The 12,019-nt window shown below is 38.4% G+C and overlaps 2 protein-coding genes across 5 annotated transcripts in view; one reads left to right on the forward strand and one right to left on the reverse strand.

The window, feature by feature from the left end:
* The first annotated feature begins 121 nt into the window (after window positions 1-121).
* The window catches only part of LOC116289666 (beta-ureidopropionase), a 29,873-nt gene continuing 17,975 nt past the window's right edge, over window positions 122-12,019 (forward strand). For both annotated transcript variants that reach the window (XM_031696615.1, XM_089033333.1), the window contains exons 1-2: window positions 122-209; window positions 4,960-5,044. The gene's annotated coding sequence lies outside the window, so the exon portion shown is untranslated. The remainder of the gene's footprint in view (window positions 210-4,959; window positions 5,045-12,019) is intronic.
* LOC116289663 (uncharacterized) lies at window positions 1,675-10,893 on the reverse strand. 3 transcript variants are annotated; one of them, XM_031696611.2, is made up of 3 exons: window positions 10,734-10,893; window positions 6,650-6,750; window positions 1,675-4,517 (listed from the first exon to the last, which is right to left on the reverse strand). In XM_031696611.2, the coding sequence occupies exons 2-3, from the start codon at window positions 6,723-6,725 to the stop codon at window positions 2,251-2,253; spliced, it is 2,343 nt and encodes a 780-aa protein (XP_031552471.2). In that variant the 5' UTR covers window positions 6,726-6,750; window positions 10,734-10,893; the 3' UTR covers window positions 1,675-2,250. The 3 variants fall into 3 exon arrangements, with proteins under 3 accessions (XP_031552471.2, XP_031552469.2, XP_031552472.2); XM_031696609.2 differs by lacking the exon at window positions 10,734-10,893 and adding an exon at window positions 7,693-7,888; XM_031696612.2 differs by lacking the exon at window positions 10,734-10,893 and adding an exon at window positions 6,818-6,927.

Raw genomic sequence — 12,019 nt, forward strand, 5'->3', positions numbered from 1 at the left:
CTATTTTGCGTGATCTTCGGGATTTTTATACGTTTTTGTGCGTTTCAAGCGCGTGTTTATCAATATTTCCCGCGAAAAAGCGATAACCAATGAACATCCATTTAGAACCACGTGATCAGGAGGAAACAAGTGAAAAGAAAAACCTTGGGTGTCAGTCGGTCAATAGTTCTTATTCTCCGATAAAACAGCGGTTAAAAACCATGAATAAGGTAAGATTAAGAGATAGAATAGTTGAGAAGGTTATACGGGATGCCTTGTATCGTTCTTGTTGAAATTGTACGTTTGTTAACCTCAATATTAGCAGTTTTCTTTAAGTCAAACTGAGTTGAATCTCTACATGTAAAATACCAAATACCAATATTTCCAGACATATTCCTGACTGCCATATGCATACGTTTTACGAGGCGACAACAGCACGTTTTCTAGATTAAACTAGTATTTTAAGGTCATCGAGAATGAAATTAAAATGGTCCTAGAGAAATAATGGTAAAGGGAAATGTTGTGATGACATTACACTTGTTATTATTTACATGTAAGCTCTTACATGACAAAGTGCAAGGGACTGTTTGTTTCTTTTACAGGACCCATGCAAGAAATATGTTGTTTTTCATTCTGTTTATTAATAAAGTGCTTTAAAAATCTTTTTTGTGTAACCCCCATCTTAGTACTATCTTGACCCTGTTTTCCCTGCTAGCAGAGTCTCTCTTCTCTTTCTCTCCCTTCTTTCAGGCGGGGAGGAAGGAGACTCTGCCGATGTAGAGCGTTTCCTTTGATACACTGCCGTCCACGATTGTGGACGAACAAAACCAGTTTTAAAACCGGTTTTTAACCGACTAAATGTAGTGCGCATGAGCAAATGTAACACACTGTGGCGCCAAACACTGTTTGACGAGAGCGGCTGTCAAAATCATGACAGCGTTGCTAAGTTATGCCACGCATGCGCGACAGAAATAACGTCCTACATCGGCAGAGTCTATTTTTCTCTCAACCAAAACAAAAGGAAAATAGGCTCTGCTAGCAGGGAAGACCCTGTTTTAATGACTCCCCCCAAATCTCACCCGCCTTGCTTCCCAATAAAGAATGAAGGATTACAAAAGACATCTGGATAGTGTCACAAAATCGTGGTGTCGTATCTCTGGGGCCATTTAGGAGAAGTAGTAAACCTTCATTGACCTAATTAACCAGGACAGATATTCTTGAGGTAGACCATGCCATGCACCATATTCACAGTCTACATTCTTCATGTAATATCACTGGAAGTCAACCTATAAAGCTTAAGAGTTTGAAATGGCTGTTAATAGTCATAGATCCAATGGGACACACACTGTCTATAGATTACTTTTCCAATAGCCCACTTTCAAGATATGTTGCTTGTCCTAAAGGATAAATTAATTATTTTTTGTTATCAATTACTAAGCATCATGCATAAAGCCTTAAACTGAAACCTTTGTGCATACAAGCAAAGCATTTTTCAAAAAGTGGGCTATTGCGTTTTAACTATTTTCAACCAAGGACCGGTTTAAAGATCTTCCATTCCAAAGTACAAAATCATGGTTCTCTCCTGTGCTTCAAGGGTTTTCTGGATTCTCCAGTTTTCCTCCCTCCGCAAAAATCAACTTCTAAATTGCAATTGGAATTTCAGTGGATGAAGAAAAAACAAACAAACAAACTGAATTTCAGAGATAAGAATTTTCTTATTTTATAAACTCTATCTATTAATGTTTTTAATACATTTTTAAAGGTTTATGTGCAGTGACCTTTTTCTAGATATATTCTTTGATATATTATAACAAAGGACACCACAATGTTTTATGTATATGATATACTCTTTTTGAAAATGATCTAAAAACTATTATGGTTAAGGTTTGAATCTATAGAACATATGTAATGTATTAGTTCATAGATTGATAGATATATTGAATATAGAGTTTGATCAATGGGAACAACAGTATATAATGATTCACTGAAAAATGGTTAAGTAAATAAAAAATATCTACACCTTGCCAATAAGAGGTGACTAATTTTAACAACTGCACAGACAGGTGTTCTTTCATGGATAACAGCTGATTATGATTGTCATCAAACGTAATATTTTAGGAATAGTTGTTAGACACTCTGTCATTTGGAATAATAACAACATCGAATACCTCTTGATTGATTTAGGATTTCATAGATGAGATGGGAGGCTCACTCATTCACTCATCAAATCTCAAGCTTATTGCAGTCTAAATATTAAATATGTCTTGGTTATTATGTAGCAGTTTCTTTATCACTACTTTGATCCAAATGCACAAACAGCTTTTTTGTACTGGTTTTTGAACCAGCATCACTCTCACTACTACAGCTTGCAGATCTTACATGATCATTGTTGTCATCAGAAATTACTTCAAGTTCCCCACTACACTCCTTTAAAGTTCTTTGACTTGACCCTGTACCAAGTGCTGAAGAGTTCTCTGTAATAGATAGTGATATACTATTTCTAGAGTCATGAACACTGCATTTTGAGTTTGTTCTTTGAGAGCAGTTGCTCTGATCACTATTGCCATTATCTGATATATCTACTGTAACTTCATCTGATATTTTTTTATTATCTGTAAGGAAATCAGAGGTCTCATTTTCTCTATTCAAAGATAAATCCAAACCATGAGCATTTGAATGTAGACATATTTCTTCTTCAGATAGTGTAACTTTACCTTCTTTAGGGTTGTTTTGTCTACATTGTTCAGATTTATTTGTAGATGGACCATTTTTATGGATACAATTTTTTGTCATTGCATTTTTAATGGTGTTATCCAACATAACTTCGACATGTTCATCTGCAGATGTGCCATTTGTGTCTCTTGTTAAAACTGCTCTTGCAAATGCTGTGTTAACTTGTTGTGTTGGTGCAGACTTTTTCTTCTTTATAGTAAACAAGACGCAATTGACAGTGAATGCCAAAATAGCTAGACAAAGAAAGCCAAGAATCGCAAACAGGCCTATTTCTAGTGGTGTTATTTCTTGTTCTTCTTCTGCTTGCTCTTCACTGTCCTCTGGGAAATCATTTTCCTTGCTGGTATTTGTCTGTTTAGGATTAACTCTTACAAGAATCTTGTTCTTGTTGGTTGTATCTGGCTTAATATGTTTTGGTAATGATGAGGGTTTCTCTGCAGATTTTGGCTTTGGTTTTGCTATGTACGTGTCTGTTCTGTTGGCAACTGGACTCACTAAGATCCTTCGTGTTGATGAGCAGAAGTACTTTCTAGGGATATATTTGAAGGTGTTGTAAAGCAATTCTACTGGTCTGAGTTTGGTCTGAAGATGTGATGAGATATACAGCATCACTAGACATTTACCTTCCCTGTCTAACTGTCTGTAGTAAGTCACTAGATATCGTGGAAATTGCCGCTTACTTTCCATGATTTGTGGCACAGACCAAACATATCTTTCTTTATCGGTTTCTCGTTTCAGTTGTGCTCCAGTAAGTTTAACAACAGTGCCATTGAAGAAAGAATTAAGACCTTTCATTCCTAGTTGTTTGAGTGGTACAAGCAACAGCTTAGCAGGTGAAATTCTATTGTAAATCTGTATCCTTGGTCTTCTCACTTCCATGCCAAAGACAACAGAAATCGTTCTTTTTATTTTGGTCACCCTGATAACATTAAGTCTAACATCATTGCTGTTTAATAATGGAGGATTAGTGGGGCGTCTTTTTTTGTAATGCAATGGTCGTTCCCTCATTGGCTGATGATAGTAATAATAATTGTAGTAAATCTTGTACATTTGAAAAGCTTTTTTCTTGATGTTCCTAAGCCAATCTTTTCTCTTAACTCGAGCACCAAGTTTGACAGTTAAATTTAGGAGTGACGCTGGTGATTTGAATGGGACCATCTTTTTCAAAGGTTTCCAAACTTTGGAACATTTTTCTTTGATGTGCAGATATGGAAAGATAAGTTCTAACTGTCTTTCAGCAGTTTTAAGTGTGATACGTGGAGCTTTGATCTTTGTGTTGTACTGTTGCCGTTGCTGACGATACTTTAACGATGTTGTTGTGATTATATTGATGATGTTACACTGGAAAGCTACGGATATGTTATTGAAAAGTCTTCCCATTTGATTCCAAAAACCATCTAAAATCTTCATGGTATCTATAGTCTGACATTGTGGATAACGTAATGGCCTTCTTGAGAAGCATTTGACTTGTTGGGAGGTTCTAAGAATGCTCTCATTACTAAGAATGTGCATGACACTTGTCAGGTTGCATTGTGTTGACACAGAAAGAGACACCAGGATGTCACACTGCTTCTTTTCAGGAAGAAACGAAAACATGAACAGCATTTCACCTTTAAATTTTCTAAAAACGAAGTTTCTGATGACTGCATTTTTAGCTGCCAGGTCTCCAGGCAGCTGCTGATCTCTTTTACTTTGTCTAGTGTAGGAATCTTTTCTTAACTGTTTTTTCATCATGTGCATGAATTGTGTGGTTGCAGGGTCTTCTTGGCTTGACGTTGATGACTCACTATCACCAAAAAGGCCTCCTGTATCGAGAACAAACAGCAATATTTTAGCACCCAGATAGTTCAATTATATCATCATTCTTCTCCACCAGCCATTCCCCCCTCTTTTATAAATAATTTGGCCATCCCATGCACTCCAACCATTCAGTCCCCACATTATCCACTGCCTATATATCACTGATATATCGTTATTATCAGTATCAATTTGCCGCCAAACTTTCTAATGTGGGTCAATAATTTACATTCGGGGGAAGCCCGTTTACTTTAGCATAAACAAAATGTCATGGGAATAAACATGGCTGCCACAAGAAAGTTACACTATGATTATAATTGCTGAATGGAAATAATGCAAATGAATATATCATTCAACTATTCAATAAAGAAACAACTAATTTAGATTGTCACTCAAGCTTTTATGATAATATTAAAAACACTAACGAACAATTATTTGTTGGCGTCTTAGGAATCAAGAGGATAAGTTCTTTGCCGATGCATTACCGGTCACACAGGCCTATCAATTAGTTGGGTATCCTTGCGCTTCACTAATGGTAAGTAAACAAAGGCTATTTTTCAAGAATATTAGTGAGTCATCATTGCTTTGATGGAAAACAGAAAATGTTCGGGAACATTCACGCACCGTGATACTCGAATGACTTCCACCTCTTGACCAATCAAAAACCATAAAAATGTACACTAACCGATCAAAATGCGCACAATTTCGGAAGCCATTTGGGAGTTCCGTAGTTTTCCCACTTTTTACGCAGTTGTGCGCGTCTTCAGGTAAATTCCAAGATCGTGACCGGAAATGAATACAAACACTTTAAATGTTGAGAAATATCAACTGCTTCACCAATCATAGAACATTAGAACACATCACAACTATAATCCATCCTTTACTCCACATCAAATGAGATTGATAATTTTAGAGTATCAGTAGTAGGGCTTTGCTTAGCGTCAAAGAGCAAATAACCAGGAATGACAAGACAATACAAAATAGGTTAAAGTACAAGTATAGAAAGATGATAAACAGGTATTTTGAGCGATATCAGTGAGGTTATCAGCGGGTTTATCAAACCCTGCTCATTCAATGTGTTTTTCTCAGATAAAACTTTGATAACCCTTCAACCCAAAAACAGTGTAATTAGTAACCAGAAGATCAAATTGTAAGCTGCAGTATGATTTGCACATGACAGATAAAACTACTACTTTGTGCAAGAATAAATCCGATCATTTTACGGCTTATTGGGCATTGTATTGTTGTTTTGCTAGAAAGCAAATGCGTTGGGAGATAAATATTGTGATTCTTCAAAAAGTGCAGTTCAAACCTTTACTCTTACCGTCACAATAATTCAAAACAAGTTGTTACTAAAAGTTGCTCGTGTAATGACGCTTGATCTCACAAAGTATTTAAAAACAATACGAGTAAAACGTTCACATAAACACGTCTTCTTGAAGTGTTTGACGAGAGTGGTGTAGGAAAGTGTTTTAGTATTTCTTCTTGGTCGTTTGAACGCTATTTTCCTTTGTTGCACCGCGGGTTTCCTCTACAATTATTTATCTTTAAATCATTAGGTCAACCACGTCAGAATCGCCAGAAGCTTCCTTTGATCTCTTGCCAACACTTTTACATCAACATGAATGAGCTTTAGGCCACACTAGATTTATTAAGAATTGTGAGCAAAAATCATCTTTTTTCGCCTATAACATGGTGTTATATTGATTGAAGTCGTTGGTTCATATTAGGGATAATAAAGGCGATGGAAAGAGGGGAAGAACGATTAGTATGGAGTGATTACCATGATGCTTACGGACGCCGTTGACGTCTCTTAGAAACACGCTTGACTCAGTCAAACGACTTGAACACCACGACAAATAGAAAATATCTTGTCTTATGAAGGGCCCAAAACTCGAAACATAGTGTCCAAATTAAAACACAGTTATAAGTTCAGTTAGCCCTTATTGAATGTGACTTTACGGAGTCTAACACGGACTAGGTCAGTTGTATATGGATGTTGTTTCATATGTCCTTAGATGTGGTTTATTTGAAGCCAGCTTAATGGATCATATAAATACACACAGTAAACCCAAGACTAACATTAAACTAGTATTATTATATACTATTATGTTTGAGATGATCATACATCTGTACTTACCATTGACACCGATAAACAGGACTAGAATGATCGCTGGTTGGAGTAAATTCCTTCTACAAGCCATGCTTGGAGTCATGCTGGTTGTTCCAAACCAATTCAATCTGAATAGAAAATACCACGAGTTAACAAAGGGAAATGAATGATCTTTACATGTTCAGTGTATTCTACCTAGATGTACGGTATAAGGATTATATGTGGTGGGTCATCGAAAACCCAACTCCATCTAGTGATCTAGCAAATAGTTGTAACTAGATCTACTTTCTTCCATCTGTCATCGATATTCAACATCACGCTATGTAACACTCAACCCCAACTTGAAACCCCCAACCCAGCTTCTTTTCTTTCGTTCATTTAATCCTTCTCCTGGGATTTTTTATTCATTAAGTAACGATGTAGACGAAAACAGGAGCAAATTTGTGTGGTGAGTGATGCTGTCATGACCAGTGCGAAACGGAGCAACTGTGTGTCTGATATAATACACCTCAGTCTGTTGTTGTGAATAATATTAATTCAAAGACTACCCCATTATTCTCGTAAAAGAAACGTTCCCGGCACAAATAAGATGCCATGAACTTAGTGTCCGCGTCAGCTGATTATATCTTATTGTAGGGGTGAATATGTTAAAGTATGGCACGGCAAGTACTGTCAATATCAAGCCATTAAAGTCTTATACGGGTGCTAGGCACTGTAAGGTGTCTGACAATAAAGCCAGACACCAACAAACGTCATACGCGTTCTACCGATGTTTAAAATGATAGCCAGTCGGCTAGACATCGTCTGCTGCTTGTAAAACATGATCCAATACGACAAACACGACCTTACGATTTGTTTGGACTTTAATTCCGCTACAGACATTGATTTATATAAGCGAACTACACCATGCCTCGCTTCTTGAATATTCAATGTTCGTCTAGCGAGATGTGGTAATTTGGCAATGGACAAACAGATGGCAAGCAAGACAAAGTCCGCGTCCGAAACGCCACCAAACGCTTTATTCCCGAATACCTATACGCAACAGACGTCGATAAGAAAACAAGACTTACAATTAGCGTGATTTTTCCCGCGTCTGAGACTCGGTTCAACCGACCCAAGGAGAGTGTTTTCTGGTCTGGCTTGCAGTGGGCAGCGTGACATCTAAATGTTTCGCATCGACGACTAACCATATTAAAACGACGCTTGAGTGACATGATAATTATGTTAAGACCAGCCCACCTTAGTTTACCGCTTCAAACAAGGCACTAATACTAAGGCACTAATCTTAAAACTACCATGATGATGGCCTTACAGTATTTTGAAATTTTGAAGACATAAGCTTGGATGTTTTGTGACGTTTATTGTTTTGAGCAAGTGCTAAAGATGCTTTGCTGTAATGACACTTTTGGCATTGAAAGGACTTGTGAAAATTAGCATCGAGCAACGAATCTTTGAAAAAAGCTCAAAGCAAAAAAGACATTTTTGGATGTTTTTCCACCCCTTTTTTGATAAGAAAACCGATGATTTTGACTGTAGATTGTGATTCGTAAAAAGCGTGAGTTGTTGATTCTAGAAAATGTTTGAGTCTTTTGTTTTATGCGTGATCGAAGAAATGGTCCAATTAACGAGAAAAACACTTTTCTTTTCCATTGTCTGATTATCGATTTCTACTTTTTGCGCGTTCATTCTGTCTTTTCTCTGGCTGGAACCGAGTACTATATTATTGCACCACGCTCACCATTAGCCGACCAATCTAACAACGAAATGCGTAAAAAAACTAGCTTTCCATAGTGTTGTATCCGTTCTTAATAAAGGCGAAAGCATGACTGACATAGTATCGTTTAAAAACCGCGACCAAGAACCGGTAATTTTGCTAATGATTGCCTGAGTACTGTTGTCGGACATGGCATGGTAACAGAACACAAGTGACAGTTATGAGTATAGGTAATAAGAATACATGCTGTACATTTTGTGGGGAAAAAAATGGATTCCGAGGCCTGCCAAATAGTGTCGTTACACTAAAGCGTTAGTATCTATTGCATGTCATAATACTGTAGTTTGCATTTTGCTAAACAGAAATCAGAAAACACAAGTGATTGGCTATTTGTCATAGGTGAAAAGATTTAATATCTTGATAACAAAACCTCAGGCATACAACGAGCCAATTTACCCACAAGCCCAAGTGTGCGTATGCCATGCCGGGATGGTGTTACGGAAGAGTGGGTGAGAGGAGTGGAATGGGGATATGACATCATTACTAATACGATGATATAAGACCACAAAGACGAAGAAAACGCTAGCAAGCCCAGCAGGTCATGCCAAGAAAAAAACCGTGCCAAATACTCATGTACGTACTGGTAAAGGAAACTGTATCAACTCGCCTGCATGAAGAAACAATACAGTGTCTACCGGCTTCCACTGGGATAGCTCGAGTGTTGGTGCGCGGTGCTTGTGAGGGCGATTACTGTTGTGGTCGGAGGAACCATCTTATGTGAAGTTAGTTACATGATGGAGGATGGCGCTACCCGCCTCAAAAAGGGCGCTTTTAATCTGAACCAATAATATATCATCGAGTAGAGATCAACCAGTCTTCATGAGTGTGCGCTCATTCTGAGTGGTGTAGTGGTTTACCACTCGCCTCTCGATCGTATGAGAGTAGTTGAGTTGGATTGATGTGTGTTCTCTCCTTGCTACGAGGGTTTTCGCCGGGTTCTCCGGTCTGGGCCTTCCTCTGTGAATTGGAGTTGAGTGTTGTATGTTGTAAATGTAGAATGTAGTGTAGGGTAGTGCGTGTGGAGGGAACCTACACGGAAGAGCTCTGTATTGAGAGTGCATCTCGTGTTTCGTGCTGACCATACCTATAAAACGTCCGTTTATTGACATGACATCTGCCAAGCATTTGTGATAAGTCTTCCAACGAACTTCCTGGACAAAGCATCATGGTCAAGCCTTCATGGTCAAGCCTTCCTGGTCAAGCATTTTCTTTTATACTGCACTTCACAAATAGAGAGTTGACAGATTTAACTCCTTGTACACGTTTTGCTTTATTTAGATTGAAAGATGAAAAACATACCCACAAGCGTTTGTGCTGAAATCGAGTTTGTATTTGACCCTTTGTGGCTTGTTAATAACGACTGGAGTGGTATTCCTTGATAATGGTTACCAACCTTCTGTAACCTTTGATGGTCACTATATATAGATCCAACCAACCAGAATCTATTATGTAGTGACTGATGATTAGCATGGCCCGGCTGGTTATCGACCATCTGGTCGTTTACACAGGTACCGTCTACTGTTAGAATGGCCTGGTTATCGACCATCTGGTCGTTTACACAGGTACCGTCTACTGTTAGCATGGCCTGGTTATCGACCATCTGGTCGTTTACACAGGTACCGTCTACTGTTAGAATGGCCTGGTTATCGACCATCTGGTCGTTTACACAGGCCTACACGTCAATTTTAAATCAGCTGTTTTGTTATTCTTCAGCGATTTTCGTACATCCATCCTTTCTTTGGAATACAAAGGGAGAGCGAAGGGGGTTGCATAAATTTAAATAGTATCTGCTTTTTCTGCGACTCTAGTTGTTTTAGTATCAGTTAGTCAGTAGCAAGCGTTCAGCCAGTATAACTTCGAGGAAATTATACTGGCTGAACGCAAGCTATCAGTCAGTCGAGATGGATCTATTAGTTCGGTCTGGCTACCTGTGTGTTCTGAGCTCCTTAATAGAATGGATCGCACGATGCAAACAGGACGACGAATCGAATAAACCTCTCATTGCACAAGAACGAAAATAATCGCAACTCTATTTTTTTGGTTTTGATTTTTCGGAAATGACAAGAGGGATACGAGTTATCGAGCCGCATGCATCATACATTCATGATATCATCTTCTATCATTATTATTGATAAGCGAAATGAAGTTCACTCATGTCTTAGCTTTCAGAGCCTGTGAGCAGCGAGAAAAACACTGCATATATAAATGCATAAACCTTCATGGTTTTGAGTGTCTTCTAGAAGAAGCTGTTGTAAATATCTTGGCTCAACATACTGTAGTTCTTCAAAGTATTAGCTCAAAAGCTTTCCTGACCGATAGATATACTCATGTACTTACCATTTACTGTTCGGTTTTTGAAGCCACGTCTCAATAGTGAGCTTTCCTTCGATCCTTCTTCTTTATTGATGATTTAACAGTTTGTCATGTCTTCACAACGACAGCCTTCGTGGGGAGTTATATTTGTATGCTGGAATCTCTCCAAGCTATTACACAAGGTTACACATGCCAGGTAGTGTAATGGTTGCTAGCTCAGGTTACTGGATAGATAGATGATTACTCGCTTACTTGCGTCATCTGGGGGGGAAGGGGGGGGGGGTACACTAGGAATCGTTACAGACAGGGTCAAAAGAATAAGCAGGAGCAAGACAACGCCCTCCCTCCCCACCCATGACAAAACAGTCAGATTACGTGTCTTCTGTCACACTGAGAGCACCTTCATTGATGCATGCGGAATTCCTTGATTCATTTTGTTGGTTTGAGAACTAAAATATTGATGTACGTATTCTGTAGTCGACCAAGGGATCGTCCATAGCCAAGAATAGAGAGTTTTAGATTGACTTTTTTTTCTCCCCGCAAACAGGCAAACGTGACCACATTTTCATCGTTTTCCTGTATTTTACTTTGCCTTTTACAAACCTTCTCACCAAGCGCAAATACTCTTTTGTTTTTCTACTACTTTGACTTTTGTGCGATTCTTTTTCAGTAATTTAAAAGAATTTTTTACTGGTCAACTGACGTTTCACGTTTGGCGTGAACGTAAATCTAAAACTCTCTATTAATATCACGGGCCGGAAGCAAAGAGCTGCGTAGGAATGCAAGACAAGAAAAGCCACGAGAAGGAATGTCAAAAGAAAAACATATCGAGAAAAGTTAAGAAAATATGCAAAGAAAAGAGAAGTAGAGGAAGAAAGAGGAGAGAAGGGAAGAAGCAAGTGTAAAGTTACCTGTGACAGTTGTCAAGCTGGGATCACGACTTGATCATATGAACATTTGTTCGTGTTTACATCGTTGCACATTTTAATGATCTCTTCCGGTAACTGTTAAGTTTTGTTAATGAGATTATTCCTGTTAATTCTCATGTTCCAGGGGGGAGGGGCTGTGGAGGGAAATAGTTCTCGGAAACTGCTGTTATGTCACGGAAAGCGATACGTGCAACGTTCTGGGTGCATAGAATCAGTCTATCTTGGCTAAGATCACTTGGCTATCACGTTACGGTAATTGAATCATGAAAAAAACACTGCTACTCGACTTTTTCAGGTGGATATCGAGGTCAAGGAGACTCTTGGGCTCGAAGTAGCAAAAACTGAAAAACTTGAAAAGTCTTCAAGGACCATAGACTAGGA

The sequence above is a fragment of the Actinia tenebrosa genome, unplaced genomic scaffold (assembly GCF_029948245.1).
Source record: "Actinia tenebrosa isolate PJP-AT-01 unplaced genomic scaffold, QUT_ActTen_1.0 PGA_scaffold1__47_contigs__length_23844297, whole genome shotgun sequence".
NCBI lineage: Eukaryota > Metazoa > Cnidaria > Anthozoa > Actiniaria > Actiniidae > Actinia > Actinia tenebrosa.